Raw genomic sequence first — 27,842 nt, forward strand, 5'->3', positions numbered from 1 at the left:
TGTTTAATGTACATTAACTTATTTATAATTTAGAATTTCGTGGATTTTACAAAAAGTGGTTAGTAGATATTTTTCTAATTTTTAATATTTTTTTTACAATATTTAGGTAAGGTTAGGTAAGGTTATAGGCAAGGGGGCCGAGCGCCCGCGGCTAGGCAGGCCAGGGGGCCGTGTGCTGCGGCCATGACCTTCTAGCATTAAGACTTTTTGAATGTTGGTCTTGTGTAATGTCGCGGTTTTGTAATATTCGCGGTTTTGTAATGTTGCGGTTTTGTAATTGTCGCGGTTTTGTAATGTCGTGGTTTTGTAATGTCGCGGTTTTGTAATTGTCGCGGTTTTGTAACTGTCGCGGTTTTGTATCCACTCCGTATTGTTCGGACATATCTCTTCTATGGAGGAGCTTAGCTATTTATTGAAGAGCACATGTAAAATGTCTTATTTAGAAATTGATATAGAATATACGTGTATATCCTGGCCGAGGTAAATTTGTCGTCAATAAGGACCTCATTTGTTGGCCAGTTAGTTCATTCACTAGGAGGGGAGGGAATTGGGTAAAGGGGGTGACAGAATGGTATCGTTATTTTAGTCAGCTGAGAGCATCGATTGTTTTAGGTACCCATCAAGGTCTCATACAAAGGAGAAAAGGAGAAAAATCAAATTCTTGATGTCGCGGATTTTCAACTTCAGGTGAGGTTTATTTTATAATGCTTAAAATTACATCAGATACATTATTATGTTTTATTTTTGGTCACATAACCAAGAAAATTATCCTCTTTTAAAATCCACCAATAAATAATTATAAAAGAATGTTCAACATTTTTTTGGATAGGTAAGCTGTTAAGAACCCAGGGGTGTATATTCTACATGGGATCCCCGGCTCAGGGGGGGGGGGGGGATAAAAAATACCTAAGTGGTTGGAGGGGAAAAAAATGTAAAAATTAAGAAACTGAAAACATTTTTTCCATTTCCCCCCCTCCTTGGTGAAAAAAACTAAAAAAATGTGTGGTAGGAGGGATAAAATAAATAAAATATAAAGTTCTTTAAATATTTTTCCATTTTCCCCCCTACTTGGTGAGAAAAAACTAAGGGGGGGGGGGGGGGGGAGAAAAATAAAGATTTTTGTAGCCAGGGAAAAAAAATAAATCTTGTGCAGAATATACACCCCTGTAAGAACCCTAATCCAATATTGTGAAAAATACATCGGAATGCCATCTTGGTGTTTGTTCGACTTTGGTCCATCAAAGTTGTAATGGGTTTTTATATAATGTATATTGTATATGTCCTATAGGCATCATCATAGTGTTTGACACTGAATTCTTTTTTAAGCTAAATAGAATGATAGATATCAATATCCAGATTTATACAAAGTCAAAATACTAATTTGCTTTGTCTTTTGAGTTTTGATATCTTATAATATAAAGTAGTAAGATATTTTTGTCTGAAGCTGAAGATCTCCAAATTTGCTGTACTACTTTTTAAGGAAGTTTTATAAACTTCTTCGTTTGGTTTTATGCTATTTTTGTGACTTGCTCCACCCTCCCCTAGAGACTGAAGCCGAAGCAACTATGACCTAAATTGCATTAACAAATTGGTATCCTGATAACATACTTGATCTAGGTGCCAACTAAAGAGTACAATAATATCTATATCCATTTCTAGGTGCCTACTATTGAGTATCATAACGTGACCTGGACGTGGCTAGATCTTCTCCTGGCGGTCAAATCTAAAACTAAAGACTCTTTAGTCACACAGGTAAATAATAACAAAACTAAATATTAAAGTTATCCTATAATGCAAAAATAAGTGTATTTTTATCATATAAAATGTGAATTTGACACTGACAGCCTCGTTGAGTTTCATGGGTGTAAATATGACAATAAAACTGTGTTTATGACAGTGGTAGAGGTGTAATATTGCCAAAAATACAGCAAAAATTTAGTCGACCATCCACTTTCAGTTTAAGTTTTAAAAACAAAAAGTTATCTCTCTTTGGAGTTGTGTACTTTCCCTGGACTTAAAAAAATTTAATCTAATGGAAAACCAAATTGGTAGAGCGGTTAGCGAGATCTTAAGCTACAGAAAGACATACTGTTTATTGTATACAAGGATAATTAAAACCCTAACTATATAAAATATTCAGGCAATCAAGCAGAAGTTCCTGCGTAACAAGCACAGTGGGAAGGAAGAACAGGCTCCAGGTGACGAGGAGAAGGCCAGGATGCTGCTGGGCAGCTCATCCGTACTGGGCAGTGCTAAACCTGGCAGGAGGTTCCTCCCGAGGTTATAACATTACCAGATGATAGAGTATGATAGTAAAGAGGATGGTTTATGCATGGGATCATGAAAGTTTTACCAGTTTATAGTTTGGAACGTATACAAAAGCTTTATTTGAATGTTACTGTATACCTACATAGTACTTATTATTAAATTAAAAGTTAAATTAAAGTGGTAGTTCCATCATAATGTGTACTCTACAAGTTGAAATATTTAGCATAGTGATCCTTGATATGTTTTTTTTTTAAATAATGCGGAATTGCTGTTTTTAACATTAATACATGGAACTACCTTTTGGAACATATACAAAAGCTTTAACCTTTCACTTGAATGTTACTGTAAACCTACAATGTTACTATTGATATATCATATACATACATGTATTTAAATGTGGCCAGCCATGTTGTTAAAAATTAGTTATGAAACTTGCGCTAAAGATTAAGGGGGGGGGGAAGTTTTGCCACTTTCGCTCACTCCGTGATTATTGGGCTAGGTATTAAAGTTAGACTATAGGTTATTTGGGATAAAAGTTTACTTTTGGGTAGTAGCTCACGTATTTTTAATCATTTTTTGGATAACCCCACCCCCTAGCCCCCCGGGGCTCAAAAACCCCCTAAAAATGAACCTAACCTTAATTTTCTCAGGAACAATTTGACCAATAGAGATGATTTTTGAAACTTAAGCTTTTATGCTTATAAACTAACTTCTAGTTTAGAAGTCACCCCCCTGCCGCCAACCCCTAGCCCTCCGGGGCTCCAAAAAAACCCTAAAAATGAACCTAACCTTATTTTTCTCAGGAACCATTTGACCAATAGACATGATTTTTTAAACTTAAGCTTTTATGCGTGTAAACTAACTTCTAGTTTAGAAGTCACCCCCCTGCCGCCAACCTCTAGCCCTCCGGGACTCCAAAAAACCCTAAAAATGAACCTAACCTTAATTTTCTCAGGAACCATTTGACCAATAGAGATGATTTCTTAAACTTAAGCTTTTATGGTTATAAACTTACTTTAAGTTTAGAAGTCAACCCCCCTTGTGCCAACCCTTAGCCCCCCGGGGCTAAAAGAACCCTAAAAATGAACCTAACCTTAATTAAAATTTCTTATTTGAAGAGTTAGATTTACATTTATTAAACCAAATATGCTTATTTTTGGATGTTATTGACATATTTGCTGAAAAAATTAGAATCAGCCTCCAGGTTCAGGTGCTGCAGGCCTCCAGGTCCACTCTGGAGACAGGTAAAATTAAAATTTCTTATTTGAAGAGTTAGAGGTACACTTATAAAAACCAAATATGCATCCTTTTGGATGTTATTGACATATCTGCTGAAAAAATGAGAATCGGCCTCCAGGTTCAGGTACTGCAGGCCTCCAGGTCCACTCTGGAGACAGGTAAAAATTAAAATTTCTTATTTGAAGAGTTAGAGGTACACTTATTTTACCAAATATGCTTCTTTTTGGATGTTATTGACATATCTGCTGAAAAAATTAGAATTGGCCTCCAGGTTCAGGTGCAGCAGGCCTCCAGGTCCGGTCTGGAGACAAATTAAAATTTCTTATTTGAAGAGTTAGAGGTACACTTATTAAACCAAATATGCTTCTTTTTGAATGTTATTGACATATTTGCAGAAAAAATTAGAATCAGCCTCCAGGTCTAGGTGCTGCAGGCCTCCAGGTCCACTCTGGAGACAGGTAAAAATTAAAATTTCTTATTTGAAGAGTTAGAGGTACACTTATAAAAACCAAATATGCATCCTTTTGGATGTTATTGACAAAACTGCTGAAAAATTTAAAATCGGCTCCCAGTTTCAGGTGCTGCAGGCCTCCAGGTCTATTCTGGACAGGTAAAAATTGAAATTTCTTATTTGAAGAGTTAGAGGTCAACTTATAAAACAGAATATGGATCTTTTGGCTGTTATTACTATTTCTGGAGAAAAATATTAAATTGGCTCCAAGTTTAGATATTCACCTGGCCAGCTGCAACCAGCGGTCACCTAGACGCAGGTAAAAGTGTCCATATCAAAAAGTATCAATGAATATGATACCTAACATGTCTAAAAAAAACAGCGAAAATATCTGAATATACCCCCAAAAAGCCATCTGGAAGCCTGCAGTACCTGGAGGCCGATTTTATTTTTTTCTTTAAATATGGTAATATTATCCAACAAGATGCTTATTTTCTTGTGAATTGACCTCTAACTCTTAAATTAAGAATTTAAATTTTTTCATGTCTAGAGTTGAACTGGAGGCCTGCAGCACCTGAACTTGGAGGCCGATTTAAATTTTATCTTCAAGTATGTTATTAACATCAAAAACAATGCATAGATTGATTTATAAGTTAACCTCTAACTCGCCAAATAAGAAATTTTTTTTTACCTATCCAGTGTCCACCTGGAGGCCTGTAGGACCCGAACCTGGAGGCCAATTTCAATTTTTCCAGCAGATATGTCAATAACATCCAAAAAGAAGCATATTTGGTAAAATAAGTGTACCTCTAACTCTTCAAATAAGAAATTTTAATTTTCACCTGTCGAGAGTGGACCTGGAGGCCTGCAGCACCTGAACCTGGAGGCCGATTCTCATTTTTTCAGCAGATATGTCAATAAAATCCAAAAAGTAGCATATTTGTTTTTATAAGTGTACCTTTAACTCTTCAAATAAGAAATTTTAATTTTTACCTGTCTCCAGAGTGGACCTGGAGGCCTGCAGCATCTTAACCTGGAGGCCGATTCTAATTTTTCAGCAGATATGTCTATAACATTCAAAAAGATGTATATTTGGTTTAATAAGTGTACCTCTAACTCTTCAAATAAGAAGTTTTAATTTTTACCTGTCTCCAGAGTGGACCTGGAGGCCTGCAGCACCTAAACCTAGAGGCCAATTCTCATTTTTTAAGCAGATATGTCAATAACATCCAAAAAGATGCATATTTTGTGTACCTCTAACTCTTCAAATAAGAAATTTTAATTAAGGTTAGGTTCATTTTAGGGTTTTTTTTGAGCCCCGGGGGGCTAGATGTTGGCGGCAGGGGGGACTTTTAAACTTAAAGTTAGTTTATAATCATAAAAGCCTAAGTTTAAGAAATCATCTCTATTAGTCAAGTGGTTCCTGAGAAAATTAAGATTAGGTTCATTTTTAGGGTTTTTTGGAGCCCCGGAGGGCTAGGGGTTGGCGGCAGGGGGGTGACTTCTAAACTAAAATTTAGTTTATAAGCATAAAAGCTTAAGTTTAAAAAATCATCTCTATTGGTCAAATGTTTCCTGAGAAAATTAAGGTTAGGTTCATTTTTAGGGGTTTTTTGGAGCCCCGGAGGGCTAGGGGTTTGCGGCATGGGGGTGACTTCTAAACTAAAAGTTAGTTTATAAGCATAAAAGCTTAAGTTTAAAAAATCATCTCTATTGGTCAAATGTTTCCTGAGAAAATTAAGGTTAGGTTCATTTTTAGGGTTTTTTTGGTGCCCCGGAGGGCTAGGGGTTGGCGGCAGGGGGGTGACTTCTAAACTAAAAGTTAGTTTATAAGCATAAAAGCTTAAGTTTAAAAAATCATCTCTATTGGTCAAATTGTTCCTGAGAAAATTAAGGTTAGGTTCATTTTTAGGGGGTTTTTGAGCCCCGAGGGGCTAGGGGGTGGGGTTATCCAAAAAATGATTAAAAATACGTGAGCTACTACCCAAAAGTAAACTTTTATCCCAAATAACCTATAGTCTAACTTAAATACCTAGCCCAATAATCACGGAGTAAGCGAAAGTGGCAAAACTTCCCCCCCCCCCTTAGATTAATATTTATTTAACTATTGCAAAGGAGAGATTTTTGTTTTTTTAAAATAATAAAATATACACCCAGCCCTTTCATTTTATATTTATTTTAACATGCTTTTTTTATGTTATGAAACAAATTATTATTGCATTGCTTATTTCCCCTTAATTCAGTATTTTGATTATTATTATTAATTTTACAAAACTTATTTAATTTTATTGTATAATATGTTATATTGAGAAAATGTCAAATGTCCAGGTTGTTGCTTCCTTTATTCCAGGGACGAGGTATAGGACATCTGATTTCCAGGGAAGGATTAATCTTATACCTCAGATACAATCCACTTTCAGTCATTAGATACAGTCTCAGTCTGATGTTGATATTCTCTTCTTATCTTTACCAGGAAGCTTTACCATAGTCTTCTGCAATAGGCATTGAACAATTGGTAGAAAAAAGAATACACTCAGGTATTTGATATACGTTAGCTTAGCTGATTGGCTTGCCAGGACTTGATCAATAAACTGCAAAGAAAAATAACAAGATTAATTTTCTTGAAAGTTTATGCATTTGGTAGCAAGTTTAAAGATCATTCCATAAAAAAGATATTCTTTTAATTGCAAATTATAAATGTTTTAAATATATGAAAATATGGTGCTACAAAAAACACAATGAATTATGGTGCTACAAAATATAACCCGGAGTTTACTAGCAAATTTTATAAATTAAATACAAATATAATGACTTTTACCTAGTCAGGGATTGCAGATTTCTTAAATAGGAGCTTTTTCATCATCACACTTTGCAAGTTGAACTTTTAAATCTTAAAAGGAAATAAACTTGGTAAGTAAAAAAAAACAACATTATTTTCTTTCTTTTTCAAAAATCTTTAAAATGATAAATTTTCATTCAATATTAAATAATCATTGTACCTTACTCAAAAACCACTATTGTTTTCGGGCTTTTGCAGGTATACAGATAGAACAAGATGATTCCAGATACAATCAGGTACAACTAAAAGATTTATATATTCTTTATTAACTATAACTTTTAATTGTCTTTCTATTTTTTGAAATATCTTGAATCTTTTTTATATTGCATATTAACGGCAATTTTGATAATACATAAATTAACAAAAAATGTATAATAATCAAACAAACCTCAGAATTCCTTTAAATGTCCTCTAAGGGCTCAAATGTTACAGGTAACAGGAAAACTTCATTTTCTAAATACAATATAATCTTTTCAATTTTCTGTTTTTTATAAAGTAAACTTTTTTAACAATGATTTTAAACAAATATTGAAATTGAGTTATGACCATTTTGGTCCTGCTTTAATGCTAAAATTACTTTTTCTTTTTAAATATTTACATAATATGAAATAAATACTTACAACTTCCGTGGCCTGGCTAAGCAGCTCCTCTTTGCTATCCACAGCGGGAGGATATATGCCGGCAAGTTCACGGAATCCAGGTAATGTCTTTAAAGTCTGAAATTAGTAGCCATTATTGTCTTTTCTAGCTAATTATGAATTTCAAACGATAAAAACATGTACTTTACTAATTCTGGATCCATCTTCTGGAGTTGTTTCAAAAGTTGGAGGTAGCAGGTAATTTTCTCCACACCTAAAACAGCATCAGTTGGACATTTGACAGAAAATCTGTAAAATTTTCTGTACTGGTGGATTTTTCTTTGTGGTGATTAACTGTGATAGTATTTATGCATTTTATTGTGAATATAATCAGTATAAAATTTCTCAAATACAAAGTAGAATGATGTTTGTCTATCTGTCAAATCAACAACTACTGGATTGTTCTTTATAGGGAATAGGCAGTTTCCCCTCAAAGTGACTAATTGCGCACAGAATCCCACCCCCGCCCTTTTTATTGAAAGAAATTGAAAATAAGGGTAGGGGGGTTAGTTTTTCTGGTTGTATCTCTACGTTAGTTTAGGTCATTTCATATTGGGTACAAGGTAGCTCCAAGACAGATAATTCCTGAATTTACAGGGGTGTATATTCTGCACAAGATTTATTTTTTTCCCCTGCTACAAAATTTTTTATTTTTCTTCTCCCCCCCTAGTTTTTTCTCACCAAGTAGGGGGAAAATGGAAAAATATTTAAAGAACTCTATATTTTTTTTATTTTATCCCTCCTACCACACATTTTTAAAAGTTTTTTTTCACCAAGGAGGGGAGGGGGGGAAATGGAAAAAATGTTTTCAGTTTTCTTAATTTTTACATTTTTTTCCCTCCAACCACTTATTTTTTATTCCCCCCCCCCCCCTGAGCAGGGGATCCTATGTAAAATATACACTTAAATATACACCCCTGTGAGTTTATTAAAGGAGGTACAATCCCTTATGATTTTGTCTTGTATGTTGGGCCAAGGTACCTAGTTATAAATTACCAATGTGAATTGTATGCAAATGCTTTAAAATTGTAGTGTTAAAGTTAGAATAGTGGGGGATATTTAAAGGGGGGGAAGTTCTGACACATTTGCGTAAACAGTGAGTATAGGCTTTATCTTTGGACTGAGAAGATAGGTTATTAGGGATAAAATCATTCTTATATGATGAATTTCCCCCAGATTTAAGATTTTTTGGATAGGCCTCCAGGTTCCGGAGCTCCAGGCCTCCAGGTAGTCTCTGTACAGGTAAAAATTAAAAATAATATTTTTTTTTGAAGAGTTAGAGATTAACTTATAAAACAAAATATCCTTTTTTTTGATTGTTATTCACATATTTGAAGAAAAAACATACATATTTTGTCTCATAAGCTGACATCTCACTCTTTAAAAAAAATTTTTTTTTTCATTTTTACCTGTACAGAGACCACCTGGAGACCTGGAGCTCCGGAACCTGGAGGCCTATTAAAAAAATCTTAAATCTGGGGGAAATTCATCATATAAGAATGATTTTATCCCTAATAACCTATCTTCTCAGTCCAAAGATAAAGCCTATACTCACTGTTTACGCAAATGTGTCAGAACTTCCCCCCCCCCTTAGAAAATTTTTAAATAAGGGACCAAATTTTTTTTTATTGTATAATTTAATACTTTTGTTAAATATTTTATTCTTCTATTTTACTAGTAAAGGAATAACAGGATACATCACATTAAAATATTATTATTCCGAATATAATAAGTAACAAATTGTAAAGCAAAATATATTTTGAATCATGATGTAATGCAAATTTTTGTTATTGTTCAAAAATTTTCTTCGGCTTTCGTATCCTTGAAATTCCTGTATTCTTAGTACATATCATTTAATGTTTTAACGTAAAATAATGTAAGCCAATCATGTAAATTAAATTTAAAATACTTAAATTAAAGGCTTTACCTTCTGTAATTGATATGCAATAATATAAGATATATTTAGCAATATTTTTAGGATTTAATGCTAATAAATACTTGAAATTGCTCCAAACATATATTTTTTCTAGTCAATATTTACCCTTTTATTACTTTTTAATTGCTTAGCTAGAAATACTTTAATTGTATTATGAAAGATAATTTTAGATTATGGATATAGTGCTGAGCTGGATCTTTAAATCATTTTAGTGGTGAGCCAGATCGGGTGAGCCGAATTTCAGCCAATCACAGCGCGGCATTTCATAAAATGCTGTGCTCTCATTGGTGGACAGTTGGCTCACCCCGATCTGGCTCACCACTAAAATAATTTAAAGATCCAGCTCTGTTCACGGTAAAATGTTCGCAGTATCTTCAAAAATCTATGAACTTTAAAGGCTTCCAGTGGCTAAACGGATTAACGTATTTATTATGTTTGCACATAATTTTAACAAATAAAAGAAAGTGTACAAATAATCGGAAACTACTATTTCTCTATAATGAACAGTTATCTCGAAGCGCACATAAATGCGCGGAAAAAGCTTATTTATGCGTGCCTTCTTCAGCCAAGATTTTCCTGTGGATCATTGGATCTTGGCTATTCCAGATTATTTATAGGGCTTCCTGTGCGGGTATAACATGTGCATTCAGCCAATTGGCCACTAGCAGCCTTTACAAATCTTAGATTTTTTTAGATAATCAATCCCAGGAACATTTACCGTGAACTGGATTAGATCCTAAATTATAATCATCACATTAGGCATACTATTTAATTAGTAGTTTTCCTGAATTACTGTATTTAGTTTTTAATAAATGTATAATGTATAGTCGCTAGTCTTATGAAATATATATTAATGGTATATGATTGTTAAATGTACCCAATTTTACAGATTTATATTAAAATGCTGAGAAGTGTATTTTTGCAGGTAAATGGATCCATTACTACTTTGATCTAACACCAGATTTTTATGTACTTTAATAAAGTGGAACTTGTATCTGGCTAAAATAAAGACCCCCATCGATCACCCCCCTTTACCCCCTCGTACTGGGTGGACGAACTGACCATTAAGTCACGTGATGTCCATGTTTGCATCTATTTAAAGCTGACTTAATAAAATGTATGACATAAAAAAAAGATGTCTTTTCTATGGAATAGATTAGGGATCTAGGCATATTTATTATACTTTCATTATTAGTTAATAGTGAACAATAGTTTACCGTCATCATTTGTAATTGTAAATAATAGATAAAATCTAGATACATACTCTCTAGATCAGACAATAGGAAAACCGTAAATAAACAAAGGGGGTATCGTTATTTTTGCCAGCTACAATCATCACTTTATCAGAGTAAATGAAAATTTTCTGCAACCTCTAAGTAATACTACATCGATTGTTATAGGTTTTAGTTCCACGGCAGTCACTACAATTATCCACATTCTCATGTTTATCAACAAAACAAGAACACATCCTTACAAAGTTTAGAAGCAACTGCAATATTGGGAACTGTAAATTACATGTGTCTAGTCAGCTGTTGGACAAACAATATTATTCAGATCCATTTGCTAATATAAAAGAATGTGATAATCCTAGTTTGAACCCAACATTTCATCAACAAAGGGTAAGAATAGTTATTTATCGCATTATATTACAGACAGCTCTCCGTGGATAGTAAAATGAAAATTTTAAAGATTACATCAGTTTAGTTTGCTTGAGTTTAGTCGGAACAACTGAACTGTTTTTATTTTAATATGCGTGGAAGATTATCTATAATAGTATTCGGAATCGATACATCATTCTTCAGAATCCGATGGCCGAAAAACCGTTGATAATCTAGCGGATCGAAGCCATCTGAAATATAAATTCTATACATTATTCAATTACCTCATACGGGCGGGCATGCTGTCCGTGACACTCAAACGCCAGGTCCAACAACCCAGGATGACTAAGGGGAGCCAAATGTATCTTTTTCTGTCCAAACACCCGGGGTTTTAGGTTAAGTAACACCCATCAGACAACCAACTCTTTGATTATACTATCTTTGTCTGAGAAGTCCTAACTGTGCATGGTAATGAGTTGCGCCTGTTTTGTGTTAAGGCATTCCTCCTGCCCAAAACATATTTTCAAAACAAGACACACAATCCAAAAAATATCAACATTTTCGACGGACAGACATAACATGCGTCATATAGTAGCTATCAATATATGATACCAATGTTTTATACTTATTCCCAGTGTTGCGGATCTGCATCGATTGTATGCGGATCCGGATCCTCCAAATTTGGTCAGTGCGGATCCTGATCCTTGACATTAAAAATGAAATCACCAAATTTTTCAAAAAATATTTATTCTTTAATCTCGAAGTCAAAAATACTTTTAATTTTCAAGTCTGAACCTAAACCTTAAAGATTGGCTCTCATCACGAGAATGTCTGATTTTCAAAATTTGTAAGTGACTATTTTTATAAAAATTTAGGTAGATTTTTCCATAAATTTATACCCCAGGATCCGGATCCTTGGACTCAAAATAATGCGGATCCTTGCGGATCTGGATCCACAACACTGCAGTTATTCCAGTTTTTAAAAAATGTTTTGATTAAGGTGAATGACAGAAGATCTAAGAGAAATGGAAAAGTATTGAACGTGGCAATCCTAGGGATTCCAAATAGCGGGAAAAGCACTCTTATTAATAAGTTTGTTGGTAAAGAGGTAAGTTTATTAAGTTATTTCTCTCAAATGGTTTTTCGAGCACAGAACTCCCCTCTATTTTTTCATAAAATTGAAAATAATGGGAGGGGCGAAGTATTTTTTTTAACCAATAATTTTAATATACAAAAGGTAATTTTATTTCAATTATTTCACTTGGGATGTATAAAACTAGCTATTTTATTGATCATCCTTAGCTTTTTTCCCTTCGGATACTGGTAGCCACCAATTTCAATTGTTTGTATTAACAAGGTGTGCCCGTATTCCTGCAAATCTCAAACCACTCGTAGAAGATCCCGAGCTATTTATACAGAAGATGACACACAGATTGTTTTCCTAGACACACCAGGCATCATTCTTGACAAATATTTCAAATGGAAGATATTTTTTCTGAAGAAAATTAATTTTAGCTTCATTATTTTGGTCAGTCAAAAATATGTAAGTTATCTGCAATTAAGAAATATCTAGGTAGGTATTTATTTATTTCTATAAGGCAAATAATATTTTTTGGTAGTGTTCTCCAATTTGCTTCATCATCATCATTGCCTTTTAGTTCTCGGCAGAACGTAGGCCATGCACAATGGTTCTCCAATCTTCCTTTTTTTGGGCACGTTTTGAGGCATTGCTGAAAGATGGAATTTTCTTTTCTTTCAGTTCACTTAAGAGTTCCCTCCTCCAGGTTGTTTTTGGTCTACCTGGTTTCCTCTTTCCTACGTGGGGGTTCCAGGTCAAGGCTTGATTGGTTACATCATCATGCCCTTTCCTTAGAGTGTGCCCCAGCCATCTCCATTTTCTCTGTTTTATTGTCAGTTTAATGTCTGACATATCACTGCGCTCTAGAAGCTCAGCATTTGTGATCTTATTTGGCCAAAAGATCTTGTGGATTCTCCTTAGACATTTATTGACATATGTCTGTAGCTTGGAGACCACTGCTGTGTTTAGGAACCAAGTTTCAGCCCCATACAGCAAAACAGAGAGAACATTTGACTTGAACAGTCTTAACTTGGTCTTTATGGAGATGTTGTTGGAATTCCAAATTTTGTTCAGGCTGGCAAAGGCTGTCCTAGATTTGTTAATTCTAGCTTTAACATCTGTTAAAGTGCCTCCAGCTTCATCAATTTTACTTCCAAGATACTCAAAACAATTTACATCCTCAAGAATTTGGTCTCCAATAGTAATTGGTTCTTGGGAATTTGCATTTAATCTGAGTATTTTGGTTTTAGGAACATTTATTTCTAGTCCAATTTTCTTGGAGGTTTCAGCTATCCTGTTAGTCCTTCTTTGCATTTGACTTCTATTGCTTGTTAACAAAGCGATATCATCAGCAAAGTCCAGATCTCCTAAATATTTGGGATTGCCAAATAGCTCCCAGCGAATGCCATCATTACTTTCACAGTTCTTCATGATCCAGTCAATGGCAAGGAGGAAAAGGAAGGGAGAAAGAAGGCATCCTTGTCTGACGCCTGTTACAATCTCAAAAAAGGTTGATAGTTTACCTTTATACATTACATTTCCACCTCCTTTATGATAGATAGCTTTAATGATATTGATTATCTTTTCTGGAATGCCATAGTGTCGGCAGATTTTCCAGAGAGATCTTCTGTCTAAAGAATCAAATGCTTTTTTGTAGTCAATGAAGTTTACAAAAAGCTCAGAGTTCCATTCCTTGGATTGCTCTATGATGATTCTTAGAGAGGTTATCTGATCAATAGTGGAACGGTTTGGTCTAAATCCAGCCTGATTAGGTCTTAGCTTTTCATTAACCTTCTTCTTTATTCTATTAAGAAGAATCTTACTAAGGATACGGCCAGGTACTGAAAGGAGCATTATCCCTCTGTAGTTTCCACATTGGGTCAAGTCTCCTTTTTTGGCTAGTATTGAGATATGTCCATTCTTCCAGTCCTCTGGGCATAACTCATCATTCCATATCTTTGTGATCAGAGGTAGGAATGCCTCAGCAGATGTATCTAGGTCTGCTTTTATGACCTCAGCTGGGATGTTATCAGGTCCAGCGGCCTTGTTATTTTTCAAACTTTTAATGGCCTCCTTGATTTCCAATAGATTTGGCGCTCGACAGTCAATGTCAAGTGCATCTGAGGGTGGAATCTCAGTTTCTTCCTCTGGAACTGGAAGATTCAGCAGTTCAGTGAAGTGCTCTGCCCATCTATTTAGAATATCTTCATCAGTTTTAAGGAGTGAACCATCCTTGTCCCTGATGTGTGATCCTGATTTGTGTACTTTACCTGCAATGCTCTTAGTAATCTCATAGACATCTTTCATTCTATTTTGATTAGCAGCATTTTCTGCTTGCATAGCAAGGTTTTCCAAGTGTTCTTTTTTGTCAATTCTGACACTTCTTTGGATTTCCCTGCTGAGCATCTTATACAGGTCTTTATCTTCTGGAGAGTTCCTGAAGAGTGTCTTTTGTCTTACCTCTCTTCTTTGATCCATGAGATCAATGGATCTTTGAGTGATCCACGGCTTTTGGTTAGCCTTTTTGAAACCTAATTTTTCTTGGCTAGTATCATTATAAACTTTTTTGATACCTTGCCAAATATCTTCAACTCCATCATCCTCTTGAAGAGTCAACAACTCAAATCTGTTCTTTAGAGTGAGCTTAAACTCTTGTAGCTTTTCAGAGTTTTGAAGGGTTGTTAAATTATACTTTTTCCTGGGGTTAGGCTTTGTGTCCTGCTTTTTAAATCTAAGCCGAACTTTAGAAGATAGAAGATAATGGTCTGAATTAACATCAGGTCCTCTTTCAACCCTGACATCAAGGAGAGAACCTTTAAAACGTCTAGATATACAGATGTGATCTATCTGATTAAAGGTTCTTTGATCTGGTGATCTCCAGGTGGCAGTATGAATCTTCTTGTGTTTAAAGATGGTTCCACCAATGACAAGTTTGTTTTCAGTACAAAAACTTACAAGTCTATCACCATTGTCATTTTCCTTGCCATTACTTAAGCCTAGGCCATATCTGCCCATGACTTCTTCTAAATTCTCATTATTACTCCCCACTTGAGCATTGAAATCTCCTAGGAGCATGGTCAGGTCCTTTTCTTTATGACCATTCTTAAATACAGAGTCAAGCTGGTCATAAAATTCGTTTTTGACCTCTGTATCTGCTTGTTCTGTAGGAGCATATGCTACTATTATTCTCAGATTGATGTTTTTATCTGAGGATTTGAAGTAAGCCTCCATGATTCTTGGACCATGGGGTTGCCAACTGATCATGGCCTGCTCTGCTTGCTTGGTCAGCATAAGAGCCACCCCTTGGTTATGTCCTAGATCCTCATTCATATGGCCTGAGTAAAGAATTTTCAAGCCAGAATGATGTTTAAACTCTCCATTATTTGTCCACCTTGATTCGGTGATAGCCAGGATATCAACCTTGGCTTTAAGCATTTCTCGGCAAATGTTTTCTGTCTGGCCTGACTGAAACATTGTCCGAACATTCCAGGTGCAAATTTTTGCTGGTCTGCGGGAATTCAGAATCATCCGCCTGACTGGTCCTTTAGCGGTTTCCCAGCCAAACATCATATTGTTGTTTCCAACCTCTACTTCGTTCCCGAGCCCAAAGTTAAATTGCAGATTGAACGTGAGCAGGTTTTTTCTAGGGAAGGATTGTTAGCCCCACCCAAACCCCCTGAACTGGGGGAAGTGACCAGAATTCAGTCTGGCATCTACCCTAGGACCTTTCCAGCACAGTAGGACTCTTCTGGTGTAGCTCCTAGGATCATTGATGCACGGTGCAGGATGGACGGCGTGCACGTAACTGGTCTCCCATCCCAATTATTTAAAATAAATTGAAAATAGAAGGGGCGCGGTGGGGGAGTAGATAATCGTTTGTTTGATTGTTATTGTTGGTTAGTTTAGGCATATTCTGTATTGGGTGCTGGGTAGCCCTGTAGCAATTTTTTTCAAAAATAGAGAGAGGGAGGGTTTTAATGCTTGCTATCTTCATTGGTTGAATGAACCTTGATACATTTTACAGCAAATTGTAAAAAAATAATATTTACCAGATAATATTTTACTCTAGTTTTTTAAATTCATAATTAGGAAGGGAGATATTGGGCTGTTTATTACACTAGTCCCAAAAGTTTTATATTAGCGTTTTCTTTTTCGTTGGCTTAACAACTTTGGGGACTTTATTTGAATTTTGATTAGTTGCTTCAATAAGTTGAGTGTCCAAACGTTTCAACCGCTAATTGTAATCTACAGAAAGGGGTTATTTTGTATATTATTGGGTATTATTTGTACATAAAATTATCGGCCATTGTCTTCTGACTGAAATCACATTGTTGTTTTTTATCTTATACCAATGCTTTGTAAGATCACTAGCGACTGCGCCCCTAGCATCTAGGAGCTTCATATTCGAGGAAATATGGAAGGGCAGAAAAATAGCCTTAAACCATACTTATCCAGACTTTTTATAAAAATAGAATAGCCTAAAACCATCAAGAAACCTATAGGTAGCTTCGCTGTAAAGGAGGACCATATCGGTTCAGCGGTTAGCGAGATCCTTCGCTACAGACAAAAAAAGCTTACTACTTTATATATAAGATCATTAAAGATTAATTACAAAGCATGTTTATTGTTTATTTAACAAGAATGATCTGGCACAGGTGTGGTAAGCCTGGAAGAAGTTAAGAAATTTAAGCTTGAGAAATCTTTGTATGTGGATCCAGAAATCTCTTGTGTTGAAGCACATCTTTTAGTAGGAAAGATTTTTCATCATTTTGTAAACTATTATGAATATAATAAGGGATGGAGGGGACATTAGACTGTAATAACACTTGTACCCAAAGTTCATTTAAACGTTTTTTTATTCGTTGGCACAAACAGCATGGTACTTTTATGAAATTGTGAATGGTTGGTTCAGGTACCTAGTGTCCAAACTTTTAGACCAATAATTGTTATCTTAAAAATTGGCTACCCCTTATTTCTTTTCCATCCCATTTTTTTTGTAACTAAACATCTGCTCTATTACCTACTCAATATGCCTTTTTTCAATCCATGATTTTTTTGTGCTTCGCTACTTATGAATGTTGTCATCCTTAGGCTTGTTTAAATATAAATTTTACAAAATGTGCTATCTTAATCTGCAGTTTTGCATGACGTTTCCAATAGATTTGTCAGAGAAGCAATAGACCCAAAAATATTAAGGTAAAAAATTTTTAAAGATATGTCAAATCATAGGTAGGAAGTTTAGAATATTATTATGATTTTATTTTTTTTAAAAGAACAGTTTACTATTATACAGCAACCATGTTTGTGAGTTATTTTATTTACGATTCTTTTAAATTACTTTTCTCGCATTGATTGGAAAAATGCCGTAGCTTAAATCGCTTTGTATCTTTCAGAGTGGAAGGGGACATTGGACTGTAAATTACACTGGTATCCACATTTTTTTACACGTTATCTTGATAGTTGACTTAAAAACTTAATTTTAATCTTTGATTTGTTGTTCCATACTTTTCGCCTATTAATTTTAATCATCACCGGCATGTACATAAATCTAATGTTCATTGTCTTATCCCTTAAGATTCCTTTTTACTTATATATAATGCAATTACACTTGTCTAGGTTACTATGTAAGTATCAGCACAGAGTTCCAAGTATCCTGGTACTCAACAAGATTGACATCCTATCAACCAAGCGAAGAATATTTGACCTGATATGCAAGTTGACCTGCAACCGGCTGGATGATGGTCGCAAGAGCTCTGTCCAAATAAACAGACATGAACCAAAGGTCGGACTTACTTTATAAATGAACTAGCGACTACGCCCCTAGAGGCCTCTAGTGGCATTTAAATTTTTTTTATTTTAAATATCTAATTTGAGAAATAATTTGTCTATGGTCATGGTCAATCAGCTGTTAAATTCATGTCTCTACGCAGCGCTACTACGCTACGTAGAGACATTCATACGCTAGCGACACTATGCGGCAGGAATATTTCAATTTTTTTATTTTATTGTGATTTCTCTAGGGAGGGTGGTGGTACCCTTCCCAAAAATAGTAATAAACCTTTCCAGGACACTTGAGAATCTACCCTGTTAAGGAGAACTTGATCGGTTCAGCGGTTAGCGAGATCCTTCGGTACAGATACACAGACACACAAACAAACATCCTGTTACTTTAGTAAAAGGATAATCCAAAGTGGCGCAGCAATAACAAGCTACCAAAAATAAACCTAAAAATGATTTTATAATTGGTTTTTAAAGTGTAAGAATAGGTACAAAATTCAATGAAAATAATTTAGAATTTAAAAAAAAATAGGTAGGTATCAATAAAAAAGTTTACTTTTAACGATCTTCAGACTAATACCCCAATAAAAAAAATTAACTTTTAAAAATATCTTAAGACTGACAACATTTTTTCAATTGGGTTTATTTTTTTTTGTTCAATCCATCAAGGCCTATATCTACGGTTTCTTAACCCTCACCCTTACCCTTTGGAGCAGGGGAAAAAATTAATCTTGTGCAGAATTACTATACACTCCTAACATTTAAATCGTCTTTGCTAGTGCAGTTTAAAAACTAGCTTTTATACTACAGATTTCATTTAATTTTACCTTAATTTTTATAGTGGAATGTAGAATCCTACTTGAAAAGAATAAAACGTCAAGCTAAGTATGAGGGTAAAGAGGAAACTAAAGAAGACCTCAAGGATAAAAACTTTCAAGCAATTTTTGAAGAAGCTGCCAGAGGTCCAGTTGTTGACGTGAGAGCCGCAGAGTTGACTAAAGGACTGCTGGGTTGGCCAGGATTCAGGTCAGAAACAACGTCAGTTTACCTCAAAGTGCCTGTTGAACAATGAAAGATGGTCCTATGACAAACGTCGGAGTGGACAAACGCAGGAGTGAAAACTAAACCTAACCTATTTTAGACCATCTTATAGGTTTTTTAAATGCCTAACCCCTGCGGGGGGCTTATTTGTACATTCATATCCTAACCTAACTTAATCTGTATAGAAATACTTAATTAAATCAATATTTCAACACTCCTGCGTTTGTCCACTCCGACGTTTGGGACTCCTGCGTTTGTCCTGGAACCTGAAAGATATTTTCAGCGTACAATAGATTTATGTACTCTTTAAGTTTTGGACCTAAAAGTGCCTGGGGAGGTCGGTGTTTGGAGGAGTTTTTAATTCTTTATTTTTCTCATTACTTTAGTACAGATTAGGTTAGGTTGTATCCCTGCATGTTTAGGGCACCAAATGGTCATGTCAACCCGCAGGGTTAGGGCTAAGAAAAAAACAACCCTCCTCATTATTTTCAATTGCATGTTAAAAGGATATTGGTGACAATTATAACTACCATTCTACAATCTACAGATATTTAGATTATTAAAAAATGTATTTTTATCTTTAATGGTCGTTTTGAAAAATTATGATAAAAACTGTTGAATTCTCTTAATTACAATATTAAAACCTAGCCAATGAAGGATTAAATAGACTTTTTATCAAAAAATGTGAAGAAACTAAAAGATTATTACATTACTTTTATTTTAGAGATGTTTTTACCATATCAGCAAAGAATGGAGATGGAGTTGCGGATTTGAAAAATTATATTATAAACAATGCTAAACCAGGTAAAGGCTTTTTTGGGTTGACAATAGATTTATTGCCCTAGATGGGTTATCAGACATAATACTCCTTCCAACTTGAAACTATTAATATAATATTTAGTCGCTTAGGATTTATTTCAATAATACTAGAGATGATATTTTTTGAGGATACAATTTCTCCAAGCAAAGCTATTTATTCTAAGAAATTCATCTTTGTAGCTGAATTCACGGGTTCTGTCCTCGACAAGGCACTTTGAGGGAAACCTCCGTTTTATTTGTTAATTTTTCTGAATGATATTATTTTGTTTAATATCCAGGAGGTCACAGGTTCAGTGCCGACATAGTGCATGACCAGGATCCTAGACAGACGGTTGTCGATATTATTAAGAGCAAACTTCTGGACAATTTAGAAAGAGAAGTTCCTTTTAATCTACAGCCTGTTATTCAAATGTGGCAGGTAAATAAAACTGGTACCCAAAGTTATATTCCTACGTTATCCTATTAATTAACTCAAAACTTTGGGTACTTTTATTGATTTTGGATTAGTTGGTTCCAAATTAGTTGTTTTCAGACTTTTCATCAAATCATTTTAACCTGCAGAAGGGGTAATTGGGTATATCATAATTGGGAATGTATGTCAATTTATCGCCCATTGTCTTATCCCATACCTAAGATCCTTAAATGATCAGGAAATTATTCTCCTCTGATAGTCTGTGTTAAGTACTAAAGATGTTTAAGAGGCTGCAAGAAGCTTCGTTTTGGTATGAGAAAGGTTTAAGGCTTCTTATTCATTCTATTTTCTATATATTTACTAATTTTTGGTTTGTGATGATTTAAGCCATTTATCCTTATAATAAAGTAACAGGATGTTTGTTTGTTTGTACCGAAGAATCTCGCTAACCGCTTAACCGATCGGGTTCTCCTTAACAGGGTAGCTTCTCATAGGTACCGGAAAGCTTATAACTATTTTAGGGGAGGGTACCACTCCCCTCCTAAGAGAAATCACAAAAAAAAAATTTACGTTGAGACTTGAACGCAACATAGAAATGTTACGTAGAGACATGAACGCAACATAAAAATGTTACATATTATTTTTTTTTTAAACAAACATTTAAAATGCCACTAGAGGCCTCTAGGGGCGTAACCGTTAGTTTACTAAAAACTAGAAGTTGTTATTTTTTTAGTATGATGAAGAGAAGAAAATGCTAAATATTGGAGTTTCAATAGAAACTAGAAATAGCAGAGAAGCAAAACAGTTAATAGGTGAGTTCACTAAATATATCTTTTCAATAGATATATTATGACTTGGATGTTGCACCAGATTTTCATTCACTCTAATAAAGTGATGCTCGCAGCTGGTTAGAATAATGAGACCCCCCATCCACCCCCTTTACCCCATACCTACTCTCCTACTGGATGACGAACTCACCAATAAATGAGTTCCATATAAGCAAGCTAAATTTATGAGAAATTTTCCAATATATCCCTTACTCCACAATACAATCAATAGATTTGACGCCCTTACACGTAAATTGTTTCTTGAGGAAAAAAAATTAATGTGTTGAATTAGACTAAACTAACGCATTTGACGACTAATTCTTGTTATTTAAATACACGTTATGGAAAATTCTTTATTTTTAGTGCTACTCTGAAAATGAGGACTTATTTTATTTAATGGTTCATTTCATAAAAAAAATGAGTTGATGCGCTACTTATTTAATAATACCTTTATCATATTTCAGGTGTAAATGGAGAAACCATCCGACTATTATCCCACCAAATGGAGGCAAGCCTGATGGATTATTTTGACACTGTAGTCGCCCTAAAGTTGGAGGCTAAACTTGCCAAATCAGAGGCTGATAAACTTAGCTTTGAAGCCATTAGAAATCCAACATTGAGTTGAAATTATTTATGAAAATTTTCATTTTGTGATGATTTAACTAACATATTGTATTTGATTTCTTGTCAATAATACAATACCTAATAAAGCTATTTTATTTGTTTATTTGTTAAATATTTTCAGATATAAATAAAATGTTGAATGATGGGGTTAAATTATGTCTAGCAGGAGGAGTGCTAGGTGCAGCTCTTGGCTATTTAGCCGCTAAAATGCAAGTTTTGTAATAATATGATGGATTTATTTTAATTAATAGTCAATAGCCTAAAATCAACCCCCTTAATTTGTTATTGCTTCCTTGCTAAGCACATCTGAATAGGTTGTTGGATTTCATAAAGAGGCAAGCACTACGCTTTACAAAAGTGGTGGGGGGAGGGGGGTAATAAAGGGAAAGAATGTCTTTCTAATATCTTTCGCACGCCACTGGTGTTTAAGGTTCTAGCTTCAAAGAAAAAAAATCTTCACTTAGGTTAGGCTATACTACAATAGAACTATGATTGTTAAAACATTATTTGATAATTAGTTGCTTTTAACATGATTAAAATCTACAGTAGATGAAATAGGCGGAGAGTAAACTTGTATTTTTAGTTAGAAAAGGAAAAGAAATACTAGGGTGGGTAATATCTCTAAGAACGGTGGAGGCCCTTTTATAAATTAGGTAAAAACCTTCACGTTGCAGTTGGTTCAGCGATATTTCGCAACAGACGGCCATATGATTCCTGGTGGTTTTTTTTCACCCTTTTTGTGTATAATTAGGCTTGAGAAGAGAAAAGCAGAAGAAACGTGTGAGGTGCTTTTCTTTCCAGATGTTTCAGTACAAACCTTTGACAGAAAACATTTTAGCCAACCATCTTTCAAAGTGAGTCTATTTAGAATTGCGAATAGTTTGTCCAGCTTTCCGCGGATAATAAAAAATTATAAGAATAAAACAAGTTTTTCATTATTTTAATATTCGTAGAGAATCTGTAATGTGATGTAATACGTTATTTTTCAGTATATCTTAGAACCGGTTCTAATCCAGCGGATATAAATCGGTTTCGAAGCCATACTGGAAAACATATTAAACAAAGTCCAAAAGTAGGGCAACACGAACTATCAAATTATATTTCTATAAAAAAAACAATGAGGAAAGAAGGGGACATAGAATTTAAATCATACTGGTACCTAAACATTTATAACCTAGATTTCTTATTCGTAAATTAAAAAACTTTGGCTTCTTTTCAATTTTTATCTAGGTACATATGGGGTAATAATGTTTATGATTACCTACATTGTAATTAATATTTGCCAACAAAGATTTTAAAATCAACATGTTTTGAATGGAATCACCATTTGAAATCGATAGGACAATTCTAACATGCCTAAATTAACAATAAAAGTTATCATATGAAATGTGCAAAAGTTAACATATTTAGACATCTACAAATATGGAAATAGACGGAGGATCAAGCCTTGCCAAACTCCTTCATTATCTCAGGAATTACATTTATATTAGAAAAGCTACGCGCCATCCTTTCGTCTGTTGGTTTAACGATGATCCACACCTTATTTATCTAGTACAGAACCTCCCCCCCCTCTCTCTTATTTTTTTTTACATTGAAATAATGGTAGGTTTAAGATAAGTCAATATTTTTATTTTTAAAGACACCAAAGATTTTACAAATAAGCAAAATGTAACATCTTGTGATTAGAAGTTCTAAACGAAGCATAGATGTCTGTGTTATGATCTTTACTTGTCATGAATTCGCCAGGTACAGATTTTTAGTGTATGCAAGGTCCTGATATGGTTTCAATGGTTTCAAGCTACTCTATAAATCACTATGTCTGTCCGTCTGTTCGTAACGCTATGGAAATTTCGGGAATAGTCCCTTTCGTAACATCGCCCCAGAAGGGGCGATTCGTCGTATTTTTAAAATGGCTTATTATAGGTTATTTTAGGTTATATTGGGTTAGGTGATTGCCCCACTGGGTTAGGTAATTGGCCCCGCAAGGTTAGAGCCCCCCGCAGGGGCTAGAAATAGGATAAAAGCTACTGTGAAAAATACGAAGAATCGCCCCATAAGGTGCGATGTTATTAAAGGGACTATACCCGAAATTTCTCTATTGTTTTATTATATAGACTGCTGATTTTTTTTATGAAGTTCACTTTTACAAAAAAGCATACATACAACTTGGTTGTCCGTCCGTTTGGCGGTCATGAAACAAAAGCTTTCTTGATTTTCTATTATTTATCACATTAGGAAGGCCTACTTTTTTTGAGCATCTGCTATGTAACTAACTTCGTCCGTTTGTCTATCAAACATATTTTGTTGTTCGTAACTTATAGATGTTGTCATCCTTGTTTTATTTATTTTGAAAGACTCTAAAAAATGTATTTTGTTTCATTTTTTCATAGTGAGTTAATAAAAATGAAGAAAAGTGGAGTTCAGATTCGGGTAATTGTGGATAGAAACAATATGGATGCTCCTGGCTGCCAGGTAAACCAGGGTTATTGTGGATAGAAACAATATGGATACTCCTGGCTGCCAGGTGGACCAGGATTATTATGGATAGAAACAATATAGATGCTCTTGGCTGCCAGGTAAACCAGGATTATTGTGGATAGAAACAATATGGTATTGTGGATGATCCTGGCTGCCAGATAAACCAGGATTATTGTGGATAGAAACAATATGGATACTCCTGGGTGCCAGGTAAACCAGGATTATTGTGGATAGAAACAATATGGATGCTCCTGGCTGCCAGGTTAAGCAGGATTAGTATGGATAGAAACAATATGGATGCACCTGGCTGCCAGGTAAATAAGGATTAGTATGGATAGAAACAATACACTGTGGGCTAGAATTGAATCAAGACAAAAGTAAGTGCCGAGCCCTGGGACCTATGTATGGTGAAAAAAGACATAAAATTATGATGATTCCAGGTAAAACCAAAATATTTCAGCGGGGGCTTTTTGAGAAAATTAGATTTGAAAATTTCAAGTTCAATTTTCACCCGCTAGGAGTTGCCGCATAATCATGACAAGAAAAGCAAATATTATTTATTTTAAATTTTGAACAACTTTGCTTTTATGAAGTCCTTCTTAAAACCTCTCTATGTATGATTTATTTTAGGCTGAATTTTCGTGACCTTTGCAAAGCAAGTGATAAAAATGGCCATTTATAAACTCCCTTCAGGAGTGGTTTTATGAGGAACTTTATAAAAGCAAAGTTGTTCAAAATTTAAAATAAATAATATTTGCTTTTCTTGTCATGATTATGCGGCATCTCCTAGGGGGTGAAAATTGAACTTGAAATTTTTAAATATTTTGGTTTTACCTGGAATCATCATAGTTTTATGTCTATTTTCACCATACATAGGTCCCAGGGCTCGGCACTTACTTTTGTCTTGATTCAATTCTAGCTCACAGTGAATATAGATGCTCCTGGCTGCCAGGTAAACCAGGATTATTGTGGATAGAAACAATATGGATGCTCCTGGCTGCCAGGTAAACCAGGATTATTGTGGATAGAAACAATATAGATGCTCCTGGCTGCCAGGTAAACCAGGATTATTGTGGATAGAAACAATATAGATGCTCCTGGCTGCCAGGTAAACCAGGATTATTGTGGATAGAAACAATATAGATGCTCCTGGCTGCCAGGTAAACCAGGATTATTGTGGATAGAAACAATATAGATGCTCTTGGCTGCCAGGTAAGCAAGGATTATTGTGGATAGAAACAATATGGATGCTCCTGGCTGCCAGGTAAACCAGGATTATTGTGGATAGAAACAATATGGATGCTCCTGGCTACCAGGTAAACCAGGATTATTGTGGATAGAAACAATATAGATGCTCCTGGCTGCCAGGTAAACCAGGATTATTGTGGATAGAAACAATATAGATGCTCCTGGCTGCCAGGTAAACCAGGATTATTGTGGATAGAAACAATATGGTATTGTGGATGATCCTGGCTGCCAGATAAACCAGGATTATTGTGGATAGAAACAATATGGATACTCCAAGGTGCCAGGTAAACAAGGATTATTATGGATAGAAACAATATGGATGCTCCTGGGTGCCAGGTAAACCAGGATTATTGTGGATAGAAACAATATGGATGCTACTGGCTGTCAGGCAAACCATGATTGTTGTGTTCTAATTTTGGCCCAAACTTCGTCAAATTTAAATGCGTTAAAAGTTGTACTTACTGCGCAGATGCGCGACATTAATAATGTAGAGGAATTGCCTTAGCCATTATTAGGCGCAACACATCACAAATTCACCATGCGCAGTTAGAATTCCTAGATAAACGTCATGAAAACAAAGGGATGGTTGTCTGCAATAGGTAGTTGTTTTCTAAATTTTTTTGTCCTGTTGTAAATGTCTAGCCCAACGTTGTTTTTAATCATTAAGGTATTAATCAGAAATTATGAATGCTTATATTTTCCCCTAGATTGGACGACTAAGAGAAGCTATGATTCCGGTCCGAGGAAAAGCCCAGAGTTCAATCATGCATCATAAGTTTGCCATTGTTGATTCTAGGATAGTTATTTATGGTTTGTCTGGGGTATGGGGATGACACAATGGTCAATAATTTCATTTTAGAGTTTTTATTAAATCGCTAGTAATCAAAACAAGATTTATATACCTGGAAAAATTACAACAATTCAGCTTATATAATTTACTAATATAATATTAGTTTCCTCATTTTTCCTCCAGGATTTTACATTTAGACACAAAAGTTAGACCGCATTCTAACTTTTTGTCCAAAAAAGGCTCATCATTTTGGGTCTAGCTGTTGTAATTTAATATTGAAATTACTTAGGTAAATGAGGGCTGAAAAAATTGAAAGATTTTTAACTCCCTAAAATGTCATTTTATGATGCCTATGACTCTTTTGCAATTGAACTATTAAGCTTCAAATTCAGTTAGAGCTGTTTATTTTCGTCGGACTTCCTTTAAGTAATCTTGAATAACTATTAGTATGCTGATAAATGGATCTTTTAATTGGACCGGGAGTGCTGTGTTTGCTAACAATGAAAATGTTGTTATTTCTAATCATAACAAGGATATTACGCTAAATGTTTATAGTAACTTTTTGCCAGTTAAAAATTCAAGGATCTAAAGAAATATGACAATGACCGATGATTCACAAAAATACCCCTTTTGTAGATAAAAGTCCCCAAAGTTATTAAGCCAACGAATAATATAAGATTGTTATAAAACTTTGGGGACTAGTGTAAATTAACAGTCCATTGTCCCCTTCCTTCCTACAAAAATTATTATTTCTGAGACAAAATGTATTGTTTTTTTTGTATATCTTTATTGTTTTTTACTTACGGTGCTATTTGTGGTTTGATTTTGTACTTAAAAGTAAAACCATCAATAGCTGTCTGTCTGTACAAAAGGATCTCTGTAACCGTTGCACGGATACGGTTCTCCTTTACATGCATTTTTGGGGAGGGTACCAACACCCTGCCAAGAGAATTCGCCCTTAGAAATTTTTTTATTTTTCCCCTTTAAAACTACAATTGAAAGATGATAAGTTGACCACCCCACCTCTAGGGGCGTAGCTGCTACTTCAATATGAGTAAACATTTGCGTAAAAATAATTCAGTTAGTGGAAGCATTTATACAGGAGTTTAACAAACTATGGAAGTTTCATGCCTTGTAGGGACCTAAGGGATAGTTACATGACTTTTAATCATGTTAGGTAAGTAATAAAAAAAGAGTGTCAATATTCAATAGTGATTTTTTCTATTTAAAAATCATGTCTTTGGTTGTAGAATATTGGTTGGGGTGTGCATATTTTTTGTTTTGTTGTTGTTGAATATTACTAACTTGTTATTAGAAAAAAGTGTTCTCATGGAAATTACTTAACTCGTTAAATACTCAGGGAGGGTGGGGTCATTAGGCTGTAAATTACACTATACCTAAAGTTTTATTACCACGTTTTCTTATTCCTTAGCTCAAAAACATGGGGTACTTGTATTGAACTCTAGTTCCTACTTATAACGTTTAAACTTTTCAACCAATATTTAATCTACAGATGGGGTAATTTTTTAAATCTTCATTGGGGTACCACGTCAATTTATGTCCATCATCTGATACCCTGAAAATCTCTGTTAAAACTATTGATAGAACTATCCCTTAATTTATAAAACAATAGGCTGTTATTGGAAACATATGTAACTATGATATAACAGTTAATAATGTGCCTTGGATGGACTATGATTGTGGTGTGATTTTAATGTAATTCATACACTTTTAAAACAAGTGACATCAATCGATATATTATTATGTGGATGTTGCAC

General features: G+C 34.7%; 3 protein-coding genes and 1 long non-coding RNA gene across 4 annotated transcripts in view; 3 read left to right on the plus strand and 1 right to left on the minus strand.

The window, feature by feature from the left end:
- The window catches only part of hob (bridge-like lipid transfer protein family member hobbit), a 35,046-nt gene extending 32,525 nt beyond the window's left edge, over window positions 1-2,521 (plus strand). The window contains exons 51-53 of the mRNA XM_080169959.1: window positions 613-687; window positions 1,660-1,752; window positions 2,141-2,521. Coding sequence (XP_080026085.1) covers window positions 613-687; window positions 1,660-1,752; window positions 2,141-2,287 — 315 coding nt within the window. The 3' untranslated portion in view covers window positions 2,288-2,521. The remainder of the gene's footprint in view (window positions 1-612; window positions 688-1,659; window positions 1,753-2,140) is intronic.
- Window positions 2,522-6,512: 3,991 nt separating this feature from the next.
- On the minus strand, window positions 6,513-7,674 carry LOC145313747 (uncharacterized). The gene is made up of 5 exons (XR_013877481.1): window positions 7,418-7,674; window positions 7,186-7,250; window positions 6,958-7,039; window positions 6,777-6,848; window positions 6,513-6,549 (listed from the first exon to the last, which is right to left on the minus strand). It is a non-coding gene; the product is annotated as an uncharacterized LOC145313747 (long non-coding RNA).
- A 2,488-nt stretch (window positions 7,675-10,162) lies between these two features.
- LOC145313753 (GTPase Era, mitochondrial) lies at window positions 10,163-21,681 on the plus strand. The gene is made up of 12 exons (XM_080153327.1): window positions 10,163-10,296; window positions 10,772-10,990; window positions 11,970-12,077; window positions 12,327-12,423; window positions 16,703-16,796; window positions 17,184-17,243; window positions 17,664-17,829; window positions 18,667-18,851; window positions 19,591-19,670; window positions 19,964-20,103; window positions 20,831-20,909; window positions 21,389-21,681. The coding sequence occupies exons 1-12, from the start codon at window positions 10,243-10,245 to the stop codon at window positions 21,547-21,549; spliced, it is 1,443 nt and encodes a 480-aa protein (XP_080009453.1). The 5' UTR covers window positions 10,163-10,242; the 3' UTR covers window positions 21,550-21,681.
- Window positions 21,650-27,272, plus strand: zuc (Mitochondrial cardiolipin hydrolase zuc). The gene is made up of 8 exons (XM_080153342.1): window positions 21,650-21,757; window positions 22,300-22,402; window positions 22,959-23,018; window positions 23,233-23,294; window positions 23,939-24,020; window positions 25,982-26,067; window positions 26,509-26,594; window positions 27,144-27,272. The coding sequence occupies exons 1-8, from the start codon at window positions 21,681-21,683 to the stop codon at window positions 27,200-27,202; spliced, it is 615 nt and encodes a 204-aa protein (XP_080009468.1). The 5' UTR covers window positions 21,650-21,680; the 3' UTR covers window positions 27,203-27,272.
- Window positions 27,273-27,842: the final 570 nt, after the last annotated feature.

Source organism: Acartia tonsa, chromosome 1 (genome assembly GCF_053477335.1).
Source record: "Acartia tonsa isolate MP-2025a chromosome 1, ASM5347733v1, whole genome shotgun sequence".
NCBI lineage: Eukaryota > Metazoa > Arthropoda > Copepoda > Calanoida > Acartiidae > Acartia > Acartia tonsa.